Source organism: Eumetopias jubatus, unplaced genomic scaffold (assembly GCF_037043125.1).
Source record: "Eumetopias jubatus isolate StellerSeaLion01/CBP00866 unplaced genomic scaffold, mEumJub1_p1.0 scaffold_1, whole genome shotgun sequence".
In the NCBI taxonomy this organism is placed as follows: Eukaryota; Metazoa; Chordata; class Mammalia; order Carnivora; family Otariidae; genus Eumetopias; species Eumetopias jubatus.
This window is the reverse complement of record NW_028274807.1, coordinates 109,985,792-110,002,982: the sequence shown is the minus strand read 5'-3', so window position 1 is coordinate 110,002,982 and position 17,191 is coordinate 109,985,792. Positions and strand designations below refer to the sequence as shown.

The 17,191-nt window shown below is 35.8% G+C and overlaps 1 protein-coding gene and 1 pseudogene across 1 annotated transcript in view; one reads left to right on the top strand and one right to left on the bottom strand.

Annotated features, from left to right (window-relative positions):
* The window catches only part of LOC114209122 (arylacetamide deacetylase-like 2), a 36,364-nt gene that overhangs the window by 11,157 nt on the left and 8,016 nt on the right, over positions 1 to 17,191 (top strand). Inside the window, 2 exon segments of the mRNA XM_028103166.1 lie at positions 4,818 to 4,887; positions 6,922 to 7,093. Of these exon segments, the coding sequence (XP_027958967.1) occupies positions 4,818 to 4,887; positions 6,922 to 7,093 (242 nt within the window).
* On the bottom strand, positions 8,714 to 14,197 carry LOC114208958 (dynamin-3-like; annotated as a pseudogene).

Sequence of the window (17,191 nt, the reverse complement as noted above, 5' to 3'; positions counted from 1 at the left end):
CTTGATGATCCAGTAGTGCTGGTATATAAGGAGGAGGCACTGTTCTATTTAGTTAAACAAATGAATAGAACGGAGGAAAGATAAACAGGTAATAAATGATTTTTTTTTTTACCTTTTGCCTTTCTCTAAGCCTCATTTTGTTCCAAATAGTTTGAGAACCTTGTAAAGATACATGCAATACAGCAAGCTGCACTTAACCAAATATAAGTTCTGAGCACTAGTCATAGAGAAAATTAGCATGGAAAATTAATGAGACACAAAAACTCAGATTAATATACAAAATGCTAAAATGGTTAGGCTGTAATTTTGCCTTTCTAGTTATCTTCTCCCTAACTTTGGGACAACCAGGCGCCCTATGGTCATTCTCATCTTAAAATTTTTTTTTCCACTTGACCATGAATTCCTCCTCGTAATCAGTCCCTTTCACTTTCCCTTCTTTCTCAGACCCATTTCTTTGCCCTACAAGCTCTAGTCCTTCCCTACTCCTTTCTTTTCCCGCCTTTAATTAATTCCTTGATCTCTACAATCTACTGCATTTGATGAAGACTAGTCTTTTCTCTTCTTTGACATGCACTGCTCCTCCCTGTTTCTATGACAAAGTATCTCCTAGATTTCCTCTGTCATTCCTTGTTTTCTCATCTCTCTCTCATCTCTCATTTAAAAACAAAACAGGGCCACCTGCATGGCTCAGTTGGTTAAGCTTCGACTCTTAGTTTTGGCTCAGGTCATGATCTCAGGATCATGAGATCAAGCCCCACGTTGGACCTCTTGCTAATCTTGGAGTCTGCTTGTCCCTCTCCCTCCCCTCGCTTATGCTCTCTCTCTCTCTCAAATAAACAAACAAACAAATAAATAAATAAAATAATTAAAAACAAACCAAAGAAAATAACAGATTTTCCACATTTATTCTTTTTTTAAAATTTTATATTATGTTATGTTAATCACCATACATTACATCATTAGTTCCTGATATAGTGTTCCATGATTCATTGTTTGCGTATAACACCCAGTGCCCATGCAGAACGTGCCCTCTTTAATACCCATCACCAGGCTAGCCCGTCCCCCTACCCCTCTCCCCTCTAGAACCCTCAGTTTGTTTCTCAGAGTCCATAGTCTCTCATGATCGTCTCCCCTTCCAATTTCCCCCCTTTCATTTTTCCCTATAAATATTCCTGCCCCCCAGAATTCTCTCCCTACCTTTGGGTTTTGACTTTACACACTCTTTTCTAATCTTTTCTCTATCTTTTCTCTTCTCCAAATACCCACATGCTGCTGACATCCAGTCCTGAATCTGCTTCCCTGATAGTATTCCTGAGTCCTGGATCCATATATACAGCTATCACTTAGACATTATAACTGGACAAACCACACACATCTCAAGTTCAGTAGGACCAAACACAATTTATTGTCTTGTGTCCAAATGGCCTCAGACAACAAACAAAAAAACCCACCACCCATCTAAACCAACACCTGAAATCTCTCAGTAAATAGCAATTATGGTCAATTATTTGTAGTTCCTTAGTGCTCACATCAAATTACCATATCCCATTCATTCTACTTCTGAACATTTTGACTTCATTAACACAATTTAGTACTTCATGATCCTTTAAAGATGTTCCTTTCTGATGTCTCTGCCTGTGTCCTGTTCAACTCTATTTCATCTTCTACACTTAGTGTACTGGATCTTTCTACATGCAAATCTGGTTATATGATTTCTTTGTTTAAACTTTTCAGTGACTTTCATCACATAATAAAATAAATCTAAATCCATCAGCATGGTGTTCAGATTTCCAGGTTCTTACATTTTTACTTTTCTTGCCAATGCTTCCCTTCATAATATTGTTTCAAGCATACTGAGCTGTAATATTTAGTTCCCAAACCCTCTGTGAATTCTTATTTCTATACCTGGGTATGCTTTTCTAGAATGTCCTTCCCATCTTACTTCAAGAAAACTCCTGCTCACCCTCTTATGTTCATGAAAAGCATCATTTTGTGGGTGAGGGTGTGTGTGTAGTCTTCTCTGGCTTTAAAAGACTTTAGCAATGTTGCTATATGGTTCATTGCAACTTGTATTTACCTGATGGCAACAATCCTTGTTTTGTTTTATAATTGTGTTGCATGTTTGGTTTAGCATCTCTCCAGGAAGGGGAATCACCTCTTAGCATCTACCAAAGCATTTTCTATACAATGAGTGTTCAACAAATAAATGTCTTCTGAGAAAACAAAATGAATGACTGAAAGGAAATTCTATTGTTCTCTGGAGGGATTATTAGTCAAAATGTTTTCCCAGTACTTTTATGTCTTTTTTACCTCCTTAATCTTTTCAGTAAATTAGATTTCACCTATAATTTAATTTATATCAGGCATTAGGGGGGTGGGAATACTTTACTTCCTTTATAAAATACATTATAAGATAAGATATATAAGATAAATTAAATACCAATTTGGCTTCATTTGTCTCTAAAGAGATGTATTAATGCCATTAAGGTTTTGATAAGGTCTATGAAATATCCAAGTATCCATATACATATTACCTGGGACTTCAGTTAGCACAAGAGACATGCTCACAGATGGGAAAATATCACTTTGTTCGAAAAATAAATTAGAAGTGTTCCTGATTATCAGATTGATTTCCCCTTCATTGACAAATGCAATGATTATGATCAGCAATTCCTAAAAATGTGCAAATTATTCAGGACACAATTATTCAGGACACACATTCCAATTTCTTGTTCAGCTGAATTTCAGTTGTGTCTTCTTTCTGTGTCTTGACTTTATATTTGGACATTATTCATAGATCTGTCAGAACTTATATAAATAAACTATAAAAGTCTTAGATATCTTCTATTTTTTGACAAATCAGGACATAGACACTATAACTATTCTCTGGTATTTATTAATTTCAATTTCCTTTCTTTGTTTCCTAGGCTTCCTATTTTTTTTTCTCCTTTAAACTTGCTGAAGTTGCTTTGAGAACTAAGAAATATAAGAAGATATTTCTCTAGTAGACTTTTTTACATAGAACTGTGGTGGTTGTTTTTTGACATCTAACCTAATATCTTCTTGTTTCTATCTGGGTTCTTCAAGTGATATAAGTTCAGTAATTGGACATATAGAAAAACATGAGCCAACAGATTATATCAGCAAAGATCATGAGTTAGGACAGCTGGAGAAAAAGAATGGGAAACAGAAAACTTAAACTGACTTTTGTTGTGAGACAAGTGAAAAGTATTGGGAAATAAAAATGAAGACAAGTTTGAAACATATCACTGAGGGGCTTTCCGCGTGAGGGTTAGAGGGTTCTTATGTCTTGTACATTTTGGTGTTTATCTACCCATTGTCTTGTCTTGCAAATTATCAACTCAATCTTTAATGAAAACATTATTTTTCTACCTAAAAAACTACCTGACTTACTTTTCTATTTTCATGGTAGTCACTCACCCAGTATTTCATTAGTTTTTATTATTTTATTTTATTTTTATTTTTTTATTATGTTATGGGTGATATACATAAACAATGAATCGTGGAACACTACATCAAAAACTAATGATGTAATGTATGGAGATTAACATAATCATTAGTTTTTTAATTTGAAGTTTTGTTAACGTGCAGGGGACATCTTGGAAAAGTTTGGAATTTGATCACAGCTCTAGAATTCTCTAAATATCTAGGATCCTGTGGTAAATAAAGTAATAGCAGATGTCACAGAGTTTCCAAAGGTTTGTGGCTAGGGCATTGGTAAACTGGATTTGTAGGTACCTGGGATGAGATATGTGTGTACACTAGGAAGAGGGACGATGGCTTGTGTGCCATGTGTGCCAAAATGGATATATACATCTAAGTCCACATACTGACTTGCCAGAGGCTCTGTCAAAACTAGTGGCTTTTCCTTAGACTCTGTCTTAAATACAGAGGTTATTGCATCATTTTATAATGTGGCATATTCAAAGAATTTGGAAGTTCAAAGAACCATATTATCGAGTGCTGTGGTTTCAGAGAGTCAGTACATCTATTACTTTCTCCCCTGAATTCTGAACCAGTTAAAGATTATACACAAAATTCAAGTAAATGACAGTCAAAATATAACCATTATTTCCAAAGAAGGCTTTGGAGAATGTGTATTTAGGGTATTGTCATGACACTCTTGAGTTAGATTAACTCATCTGTAGTGGCTGGCCCTGCTGACCAATCGCACACTGCCTCCCTATGAAACTTGCTGCCTGAAGGAACAAGCAGAGTAAAATTCAGCAAGCCACAGAAGGTTCGTGGGAGTGAGGATCCTTGTGGACAGGCAGCAGATGAAAAGAGAAAAATAGTCAGAGGGGGAGACGAACCAGGAGAGATGATGGACTCTGAAAAACAAACTGAGGTTTCTAGAGGAGGGTGGGGGGATGGGTTGGCCTGGTGATGGGTATCAAAGAGGGCACATTCTGCATGGAGCACTGGGTGTTATGAACAAACAATGAATCATGGAACACTACACCAAAACAAATGATGTAATATATGGTGATTAACATAACAATAAAAAATTAAAAAAAAAAAGAAAAGAGAAAAATAGAATGGGCTGAGCCTAGTTTCTCTTCCCCAAAACCACCAATCTGCAAAGTCCTCTTTTCATACCTGGAGACAGTGACTGAGGAGACACTCCTATAGAGTGTGTCATGCTGATTCTGGTCCCTCTGCATAAAAATGGAATGGGAAATATGGGTTCCTTTATAACACTCACAAATCATATTTCTCTCCAAGTTCATAGCTGTAAGCATTTCTGTTGCTGTTTAATTACAGAGAGTACTTTGACATTTATTTCTTCATTTCAGAGAATATGGCTTTTGATGCCCTGAATAGATGAACTGCAAAGAAACTCAATGTTGTTGTTGTAGGAGTGGAGTAAGAGATGCTTTTCTTTTGTTACTATGATTTTGCCTTCACCAAGTAGACGTTTGATTTCCAAATCAAGTCAACTATGCCTCAGATACAATTCTTTAAAAATCACTCTATTTTATTTGTCACCATTGCAACATAGACCATTCCTCAAAAGAGTCCACTATCTCATATTCTTCTGTGATTCTGTGAGTCTCTGAATGACATCCTTGAGTGAGCACTTTGGAAACACTTGCTCTAGACACATAAAACTTAGGTCCCAACTTGTGCCCCAGATAACATAGCTAGGTAGGAAAAAATAAATTATTACACATTTGGGTTGGTAGGTGGTGTTTGGGTTGGGGATAAAATATTTTATTTTATAGTAATTCTTGTTTAGAGTAATGTAGGAGATAAAGGTTGGGATCAGCTAAGAATGCTAAGTCACTCTCAGGAAAAGTGATCTTATATTCTGGATTTTGCTAGAAAATATCAGAACGTCTCAGGACAGTTCAATATTTTCTTAGATGGATACAGTCTATATTTCTGAAGCTGATTCCTAAGAGGAATTTTTTTGACCCCTCTTCCCTAGTCCATAGTAACAAAAACATACTTAGAGACTTCTAATCCAATAGTTCTTAGAGGACATAGTGACATAGGTTTTTTGTTTGTTTGTTTTTTAGCAAGGAAGCTATGAAAATTTAGAGAGACAACTAAAGTGACAATTTGATCATCTAAAGAGTGATTGACAATGTTGTCATTATGGTTACTTACAGTAAGTAGAACTTCCTATTTTCAAGGATACTTCTAATTTATAATATGAGGACATTACTTTTTTTTTAACCTTCATAGCTTTTTTTTTTTAAAGATTTTATTTATTTATTTGAGAGAGAGAGAAACAAAGAGAGCATGAGCAGGAGGAAAGACAGAGGCAGACTCTGCACTGAGCCAGGAGCCTGAAGCTGGGCTCAATCCCAGGACCCTGAGATCATGACCTGAGCTGAAGTCAGACACTTAACTAACTAAGCCACCCAAACACCCCTTATCTTCATAGCTTTTTGAAGTAATCTAAACCTTCTCATTTTAAATCTGTTTTAATATAGTGATATGTTTGTGTCTGGCTTATATATCCTATCAAATCCTTATGATTTGTGTTGTTCTTTGCCCTAAAAAAGTCTAAATCTACTGCATTTAAAGTAATAGACACCAACATCTTTGGGGTGAGTTTAACCTATACTTCGTTTAGGACTTTCTAAATAATAATTTATGATAAAATTTTAAGTATTATATCACCAGCATTTAATATGAAGTACTTATATTTACAAATTTTATTATTCTAAAGAGCTAAAAGGAAAAGTTAGCCCTGATAGATATCAGGCTAATAGAATTATTCTATTTTTATTGGTCCACATGTATAGGGAGAAAAGTCCATTTATATCCATTAAAACTGTGGTGTGATAGTTTACCTTATAAATGAATTTATCAGAAACAATCGACCTCCCTACCATATTTAAAATGTTATTTATACTTCAAAATTTTCATCTAAAATCAACTCCTGGGGATTATCCATGGTGAGATATGTACATTGCAAGCATGTAGAATTTTTTTCTAAATGACCTTGAAAAATATAATACTTTGCCTATAATATTCTCTTAGATCTGCTGCCTTCAAAAATCCATGGTGCTTTTCATATATACATATTTAATGTTTGGATCATCAGTTACATTGAGAAGATGATATAAGCTGTAGAGTATATCCAATCCAAAATGTGCTTTACCTAAAAATTATGCTTACAGTCTTAGGGAGTTCATAATATCCCCTACTCCTCACACACAATGCTAACCAGGGAACTTAGATACAAGGTTAAAAACCTTTATACCAATTTTCTTTTTTTTCAAATAATAAGGAGTTAGTGGAAAAACTCAAGTTTGATTTTTGGAAGATTAAACAGTAGAGATGGGTGTTAAATTTTATCTATTTGGAATTTAAAAGCTACGTGGAAAGATACAACCATAAACGGTACTTTAAAAAATTGTTTAAATGAATTGTTCTTTTTTAAAGCTATAGGCTAGCTCCTCAACACCACTTTCCAATTCCATATGAAGATTGCCTCACTGCAGTTAAGTTTTTTCTTCAAGATGAAATTCTTACAAAATACGGAGTAGATCCTACCTGAGTCTGTATTTCAGGAGACAGTTCTGGGGGCAATTTGGCAACAGGAGTGACTCAACAGGTATGTTTTGTCTTTATTCTGAGGGAATGAGGTCAAAATTCATTTTTTTCCCCTGCGCAGATAATCAGTTCCCTGGCATCATTTGTTGAAAAGACCATCCTTTCTCATTGGATTAGAGTGATGCTTGAGTCTAAGATCAGTTGACCATAATATGACTATTTCTGATCATCTCTTCTGTTCCATTGATACTTCATTGACTTCAGCTTTGTCCTTTCTTCAAAATTGTTCCCTACTACTCTAGATCTTTTCCATCAAAATGTTGGGATATCTTGTCAATTTCTAAATTGACAAGTAGTATTTTACTTGTTCAATGTGGATATCTTACAAATCTTTCTTCAATTAATTCCTGAGTTATTTTGGAAAATTTTCATGTAAAATAATATTTTCCAAATGTTTCTTTGACAGTATATAGAAATACGTTTGATTTTTACATTGACATTTTATAATCATATCCTTTTTTAAAAAAAATCATATTCTTAAAAGTTTCACTTATAGATTCTAGTATTTTTTTAACATTTCCTAGGATTTTCTACACAATCATATCTTCCACGACTAGAGACAGTTTTAATTCTTTCTTTCCAATCTTTATAATTTTCTTAATTGGTGCACTGGCTAGGGCTTTCAGGATGATATTGAATATAATTGTCTTGCTCTGAATCTTAGGAGGAAATTGCTCAACACTTCACAAATAAATATGAAGTTAACTGAAGGCTTTTCATAGTTGGTTTTTATTGGTTGAGGAAGTCCTTTCTGTTCCCAGTTTGCAGCTTCTATTGGTTGAGGAAATCCTTTCTATTCCTAGTTTGCAGATAGTGTTTCCATTAATAGGTATTAAATTTGATAAATGTTTTAAGATTTTATTTATTTATTTATTTATTTATTTATTTATTTATTTATTTATTTATTTAAGAGAGATTGCCAGCAAGTGAGCAGGTGGGAGAGGGGCAGAGCAGGAGGGAGAGGGACAAGCAGACTCCGTGCTGAGGGTGAGCCACCCTGAGATCAGGACCTGAACTGACACCAAGAGTTGGATGCCTAACTGACTGAGCCACTCAGGCACCCCAAATTTGCTAAATGTTTTTAATGCATCTATTGAGATGACCGTGTGATTTTTCTTTCAATGTGTTAAGTTATGTGAATTTATTTTCAGATGTAAAATTATGCTTGCATTCCAGACATGAGCCTCACTTGGTCATGATGACTTAAATTTTTGTATATTACTGTTTTCCATTTGCTAAAATTAAAGATTTGAGGGATTTCTATTTTTTAAAAGCTCTTTGTCAGGTTTTGATATAAGAGTTATACTGGCCTCATTCAATCACTTGGGAAGCATTCCAACTTCTCTATTTTTTTTTTCAGAATACCGAATCATAAATTTATTTATTTGTTCTTTAAAGGAGAAGAATGGTGAGGATAATAGAAAGCTCATAGCTGAAATCAGAAATCACAACACAAATTCATCATTTGTTCAAATGACACTCAGTTTCTAAAAATCAAACTGTTAGAGGGTTGTTGAAGAGGGAGTAAGTCAGGTTGTTTCCAGTATGTGATTGTGGAGAAATCAGACATAGGCTAGTCACACAAGTCAATTAGTCATCTGTGTTTCCTGAGCCCGAGTCTTCAAGGCTTGGCAGCTTCTTCATTCATGGCACCAAAGCTTGATGTTAGGTATGCAAAGAGACACTCATAAGAATTGCGGGTTTGTCCTCCCTCAAAATTCGGGGGAATGATTCAGGACACTGGCAGGGGCGCTTGTGGGCTGAGAGGGAACTTGTAGAGGTACTCCAATGAGTTGCTGCTGTTGGGAAAAAGAGGTAAGGGGCCAGCTGGAATGGAACTGGGGGAGCTCCCAAGTGGGGCTGCGGTCTAGGAGCAGAATGGCAGGAGCAGACCTTTGGCTGGTTGTGGGCCATGGGGCCACAGGAGAGGAGCACTCAATGTCTGCCTCCTTTGGGTTGTGAGTCTTGGAGGGGATGAACTGTGGGACTGCTGTTTCTAGGAGTCATCCACAGGAAGCAGAGTTAGGGGTGAAGGTAGTGCCACTGTTGATGTCACCAATGCTCACAAAGCTTTCTATAAGAGTTTGGTACATTTGAAACATTTCATCTTGGTGATGAGCCTGCTCAGCAGATTCCTCCATCAGAGTATTTTGGTTCTCTAAAGAATATATGCTTTAGAGAATATATGTTAGCATATATTCTCTATATATGCTAACATATATAGCATGTTATATGCTAACAGCTCTGAAGTCACAGAATCTTTAACCTTATTGATTATAAGGTACATTATCATTTTTAGAATTTGATGTCAACACATGTATGGATGGTAGACATGTAGGAGCTTACTAGGTTATGAATGGTCCTCACTTGACTCTCTACTTCTGGGTTTATGGAAAACTTTTCTGCTTGGTTATTCTCATTATTTGCAGTTAAAGATTCATCAGGAGAAACCTCAGTTCTTATTAGAGCAGACTTCCAGCTGCCTACATCCTCCTATGAATCACATGCCAGCTCAAGAAAACAACGTTTGTAAACATTTTTTTGTTCTTTATTAAAGAATGCAAAGATGTATTTGTTAGACACAAAGCTCTTGTCCACATCCCAAATTTCCAGGTTGTCCAAGGGAAGTATATACTTCTTTTCTTTTTCCTTGTCATCTTTGTATGAGGACAAACTTTCAGTGGCCAGGACAAACCAATATCCTTTAGAGCCTCCTTGCATGATGCCAGTGATGTTGATGGCTAGCTAATCCTTGCAAATCACCTAATTTCTAGTTGTGTTTTTCTCATGAACTTGACTTCTCCTCTGCTGAGCATTTGCAAAGTTAATGAAATCTTCCTGCTTGGTGTTGATGTAGGAGACTTGGATGTCCACCAATAGCCTGGTGTTTTGTCTTGCCTTCTTGCTGTCAAACATGGTTAGCAACAATCCTTTCTTTTCAGGGTCTGGGCAAGTTTGCCATTTTGGGGGGTATACTTCTTGACAGTGTTGATTAATTTTTATGTTACCAAATCTACACTCTTCAAAGAAGGCCCTCTCAGCTTTGCAATTCCTTTTTTGACTATTGCTTGGATTGCAACGTCTGGAATAAACCCTGTCGTGACACAGTGTATGTTTTTGATTGTATAGGTTATTTCTCTTCACAATTCTTTCTCATTGAACTCCATCTTTACTATTTCAGAAGGAAAGCCTTCATAGAAAATGCAATTGATTTTAGCACCTCTTGAGAGTTCCAGGGTATCTACTTGATCCCCTGACCCTTTGATTCTCTTCTCAAAGTCCACAGCAAATTGTCGATCTACCTGTAGCAATGCTTTCGTCTTCCTGGTAGGGTCTTCTGGCTTAAAGTTATTGTAGGCTTCTACTTCATGTTCTGTGAAGAGCAACAAACTTATAGTTTGTTCCTGAAGTTTGGCAGAGTATCTCAAATGTGGTTGATAAGTTGCTGATTAAAGGACTTCTGCAGGAATGGGGTCCCCACCAGATCAGCAATATGTTTGTAAGCTGGGTGTGAGAGAAGCAATTTCTTTTCTGTCAGTGTAAGCAGCCTTAAGGTCCTTCTTCATATTTATGTTCTTCTAGCTTCTGTTTATCATCCTCACATAACCCCTGCGAAGAGGCAGCATCTTGTTCTCTAGGACATCCCTGGCATCTGTTTCTTCATCCATAAGATCTAGTTTAGTGATGACTCCAGGGTTCCTCAGAACTTGAGGATCAATATCTTTAGCTAGCTTCGGTGATCTGAGTTTGTAAGATTGGTATTGGCTAGGGCAACAGCCAAAAATCCATTCTTCTGCATGATGAACTGCACAATTATTTCTCTGATTTGATACTCAGTATCTGGTGGCTGATCTCCTGTGAGCACTTTAGTAACTCTAGGTAGGTTTATAACAGATTTAACACATGTGGGGAGTAGATCCATAAATTAATGAGTATGGAGGAAATGTCTTTATTCATTCCGGTCACCTGGGTGTGAAATAGAATGAACAGATTCATTCTATCTGTTTCTGCTTCAATTTCATGGTACATGCCATCAAAATCTGTAACTTTTTTTTCCTTTGTAGTGTAGAAATCTAGCATATTCTGCTTTGGGATAACAAGCTGCAGTGCAAGAGGGCATCTCATTACAATGCCCAACCCTTGAGGGAGAAAGTCCTAGATTATCATGTTATTATAAAAGGATATAACTCACACACAGCCAGATGGGAGACATGCGTAGGGCAAGGTGTGGGAAAAGGGCTCAGAGCTCCAATGCCCTCTCCAGGTATACCATTCTGCCCAAATTTCCATGTATTCATAAACCCAGAATCTCCTTCATTTAGAAAAAAAATATTTCCTTTTAAGTATGAAAATAAAATTCTCAAGTTAGAGCACTTACAGGAAAATGATATACACATATGTATTTATATTTTATATATATATACACACATGCAAATATGTATATATATACATACATACGTATGAACGTGTACATATACATATGCATATATACTAATCTGTAATACCACATACACATACAAAGCCCTATTGTAGAACCAAAATGGCAACGGTTAACAAAGCTTCACCTTTGATCTGCACCCTAGGCTTCCCTTCAACCCAAGATGGTCCACTTTAATCCTCCTCATGTTTAGAGTTCTATAGAAATTTTCTTAGTGGAAAAAATAAAAGAGAATTTCATTACCAAAAAGAAAATTTGCAAACCATTAGACTTATTCATTCCTGAGCCCTCCTACAACCTGAAGTAATATGCTGTGTATTTGAAATAATATACCAACTTATTTGAAAGATCTTGCTGGGATGGGGTGGGAAGTATGGTGGGGAATGAAAATTGGAGACTATCCCCTCTTTTACATTACTGTATTCATTGCCATGCCAAGTCATATAGCAATCTAATCTTAAATTTTATCTAAAACTGGTTTTATGGATATAGAAATTCTGAAAATTGTCCAGTAATTACCCAATAACAATCAAGAAGCACCTTGCTACACCTGTAATTTCTGCTTGCATATTGTAATATTTCCCAGGCTTTGTAAATGAGGAAAGCTTTTGAAATGATGACAGATGTAGTCATAGAGATTCATCAATATGTGAAGACCTATCTTACTGCTTTCCAGCAGGGCAATCCTAAATTATTAACATAGTCACCAAAAACAGATGCAATTTTCAGTAAAATTTGTGGGGCAATGTAAGTTGTTGTCTTGAAGTGAATTAAAATTTGACATTATCCTTTCCTTGAATTAGTTAATTATATAAGAACATAGTATTTGTTTAACTTTCTGATATACCTGATCAAAGAAATTGTTACAACTAAAAATACTACATCAGAAATCAATATGCTTAAATAACATAAAAAAGGTGACTTCCTTTACTCTTTCTTGTTTATTTTTATGACTATATTTTAAGTTACTTATTCACGGTCTACTAAACTTTCTACATGAGTTATATTTTAATCAAATATTTTATTCCCCATCCTAGGTTTATTTTTTATCTGGGTCATCAAAATCAACTTTTACTTTATAAGTATTATAAACCCATTTTTTCCCCAAAGTCTCATGACCCTGTGTTTAATAGTATGTTATGGATTTATGGCCTGAAAAACTCAGTTTCAAAAGAATATATCACTGAGAGATCAAGAGTGTTCTGTACTCTGAGAAGACTTCAAGAGGATATATTAGATTTGTTTTTCCTGTGTGGATACAAAAAAAAAAAATCATACAGAATTCACAAAATAAAAAGATATTCTCATAGATTAAGAAGTCAAATAAATTCTTCTGTAATTTTCTTTTTTTAAATATTTTATTTGTCAGAGAGAGAGAGAACACGAGCTGGGGGAGAAGCAGGCAGAGGGAGAGGGAGAGGCAGACTCCCTGCTGAGCAAGGAGCCCGATGTGGGACTTGATCCCAGGACCCTGGGATCATGACCTGATCTAAAGGCAGCCTCTTAGCCGACTGAGCCACCCAGGTGTCCACCCAGGTGTCCCTGTCATTTTCTTTTGTGGACTTTGTTTATTTTTCATTATATTCTAATTATTGAAAAGAAAATATATTTCCCCTACAATTCTGAGACTTTCTGGCAACATCATATAACGTGTCTTAAAATCACTAATATTGCTGGCCAATCACAATGATCTGGATAATCACTATAGTCAAGGAATCTTTTCTGGGCATGATCCCTTAATTTTTAATTTAAAGGAACAAATATTGTTAAAAATTTAATCTCAGCATCTAAATGCAATTTCATGGTCAGCTCATCCAATTTTATTTTAAAGTAATTTATGCATTTTTATTTATTTAGGTCATAAATGTCTTCTTAATTTTAGAAAATAATATGGATTGATTTGATATTTTGAAGTAATTATTAAATTCCATTCTTCTCAATTTTTAAAAACTATGTGTTTCCATGTAGGTAATTTGAAAAGGGAGCCATACAGGCACCTGGGTGGCTCAGTTGGTTAAGAGCCTGAATTTTCGTTTCAGTTTGGGTCATGATCTTTGAGTCCTGAGACTGGGCCCTATGTCCGGCTCTGCATTCAGTGTGGACTCTGCTTGAGATTCTCTCTCCCTCCCCCTCTGCCCCTCCTGCTCATACTCTCTCTCTCTCAAATAAATAAATCTTAAAAAAAAAGGAATATGTAATATTAGATATCTATATTTATTAAAGTTTATAGTTTTGGCATTTCTAAATATACCATTCCTACTAATTTGTCTCATTTGTCATAAGGTGTCATGTGGCCTTGTGATCCAATTTATAACAATATTTCTATGGCATCTCTACATCATATTTCTATGGCCATATATGGTCTTGTATGTTTGACACTTCTTTAAAAATATTTTTAAATTTTTCTTTACAAAATAGTCTTAATAGTAAATATTAATCAGAGACTGTAATTAATGATGATGCTTTAAAGAAAACTTGACAATCAGCACCCTTGGACCTGGGATATTTTTAATAGTAGGTATACTAGTTTCTGCCATGTTTATTTATGTCTATGTAATCCCAACATCTCAGTGTTACACAGACTACCTGAAATCCACTGAAACAGATATACCTGTCCTCTGTTAACTTGAACTTTGCATCACCATTGCTCTGAAAGCCTCTCTCCATCTATGCTGGCAGAATCAAGATGAATTGCAAAAGCCATTATGTAGTCTCAGGAGAGTCTTTGTCATCATTTGTTAGATCTCAAACTGAGTATCCCTCGCTTAAGAGTTAGAGAAATTTCTCCATTCCTCTATTATGGGTCCATTAACAATAGCTCTTTCTTTCACTGTGTTGGTCAAGTGGAAGATATGTCTAGGAAAAGCAACTTGTCTTGGGATAGACATCATCTCAGGGAAAGAAATGTCTCAGTAAATTTGTTAGATTACATAAAAGATTGGCTAACTTCTTCAGGTCTGTAGAACTAAAAGGCCTTTATTAATAGTGCAAGTTAAGTCTGAAATTCATCTGTCTTTGACATTATTACCTTTCAACAGTTGAAAGCTGTTTACCTGAGACACTGTAACAACAAAGTTGCCTTACTCTGGAGTTACAGATGGAGGTCAATTTGGTTGGTAAGAAAGTTGTTTTGCCTCAGCCTAACATCAGATATTCAACTATCATAATTTTGTTTTTTTTTTTTTTCCAGATTTGGGTTAATTGTTTTCCTCATCAGTGGGAAAAATAGTTTGAAATTATGTAGTTAATTTGACACTGACTTACATGCTTACCTTTTGATGTGAACTCAAAAGATGAAGGATCTATATCTGTTTCAGTGCTATAGAATCTTATTTTTTTTTTTTAAAGATTTTATTTATTTATTTGACAGAGAGAGAGACACAGTGAGAGAAGGAACACAAGCAGGGGGAGTGGTAGAGGGAGAAGCAGGCTCCCCGCTGAGCAGGGAGCCTGATGTGGGGCTCCATCCCAGGACCCTGGGATCATGACCTGAGCCGAAGGCAGATGCTTAACGACTGAGCCACACGGGCACCCTCAATGCTATAGAATTTTAGATTCCAGTTGGTCCATGATTATGTTGAGGATAATTTTAGTGAGGTATTACTTTCCTTAAGTAGCCAGACTTTTTATTTATCTATTTATTTTTATTTATTTTATTATTACTATTTTTAATAAGGAAGTTTAAGGGTAAGAGATATTTATGTTAGCCAGATATTTATGTTATGTGAAGAATTTCTACTTATCTCTCTGTCTCTGTTTCTCTTTCCCTGGTTTTCTTCTCTCCTCTAAGAGATCTCCAACTTGAAATTAGTTTTGATTCACAAGCTTAATTTTAAGTCTATTGTCTGTGAATTGAAACACATTTTCTTAAAGAGATAATGGGCAAATGGCCACCAGATATGTTCTTCTTTTAAATCCTGTATTATCTCCAAAACCAACTGACAAATCCACCAACCAAACGTCAAACAAAATTCCTCTATATATGTTTACATGTCTTCCCCCCTGTTTTTTTATGGTTAAAAACAGTATTTTAATTTCCAATTTTTTATTACTAGTGAAGCTAATTTTTTATGTGTTGATCATTTCTCTTCCTTTTTCTTCCAGTTGGAATGGTCGTCATTGAAATCTTTATTTCAATGTTTATTTCAGTTGCCTCTATAATTATTTATTAATTTTTTTAATTGGAGCCTAGTTGACGCACATGTTACATTCGTTTCAGATGTACGACATAATAATTCAACTTCTCTATATGTTCTGCTCTGCTCACCACAAGTGTAGCTGCCATCTGTCACCATAAAACATTATTGCATTATCATTGACTACATTCCCTGTGCTGTGCCTTTTGTTCCTGTGATTATTCATTCTATAACTAGAAGCCTGTATTTCTCAGGCTCAAAAGCATCCCACCACCTCTGCTGGATTACTTCCCTCCCACCTCCTGCCGCCTCAGGAGTCTTTATCTAAAAGTTATTCCCTTCCTTTCCAGTATTTTCAAAATCTCAAACCTTATTTGCTCTTTTACTTCAGCATATAACCATATCTGGGCCTTCTCATCTCCAAATCGAAACAAAAAGAAACACAAAGTTAATAAGCCTTTCTTAATCCTTTATCCAGCCTTCTGTTCTATCACTAGCCTTTCTTTTTGTACCCAGTTGAATTAAAAGCAAATTATGCTCCTTTTCTATATACTCGTAATGTATACCTTCCTCAGTTCATCTCCTTTGTGTTCTCCCCCTGGCCATTCCTTCAACTTGCTCTGGCTAAATTTGTCAGGGATCTCATTATTTCTCTATTTAAGGGCATTTTTGTTATTGTTGTTCTTTTTATATAACTTCCTCTTATCACTTAAAACTCTTTCCAAATTTGGCCTTAGAATACTCCCTTTATCCCATGAGGTCTGTAATAGCACTCTCTGTTCTCACCTTCCTTCTCTTCCAACCAGTTTTATGTGAGACAAACTTTTGGTCTATACACTCTTTCACATCTGGTATTCCTTAGGGCTCAACCTTTGGTCCTTCTGCCTTTTATGTTACTCTCTGCCTGGCCTTGTGGCTTCAGCTCTGATTGATGTGCTGAAGGCTCCTAAACTTATGTCTCCCACGAACCATGAGAGACGATGGACTCTGAAACACAAACTGAGGGTTCTAGAGGGGAGGGGGGTAGGAGGATGGGTTAGCCTGGTGATGGGTATTGAGGAGGGCACGTTCTGCATGGAGCACTGGGTATTATGAACAAACAATGAATCATGGAACACTGCATCAAAAACTAATGATGTAATATATGGTGATTAACATAACAATAAAAAAATTAAAAAAAAAAGTTATGTCTCCCACTAAGGCCATGGTCATGAGCTCAAAACACATATATCCAGTTTTCCCTACCTGGGTATTCCACAAGCTCTAGAAATTCCCACAGGCAAACCTCCTCTGTATTACCCAAAGCAGTATTACAGTTACAGTATAGTGATTATTCTATTATTTGTTGCATGTGCATGTTTCCAAGTAGACTCTAAGTATTTTGGAATCTGTAAACAACATTTTTTTTTAAATCTTTATGTATCCAAACCCTGACATCATACCTGTCTCTTCCTGACTTCTTCCACTACCCTTCAGAATACTCCAGGGTTTGACTTTTGCTTCTCTTCAGGCTGCTTTACCTGCT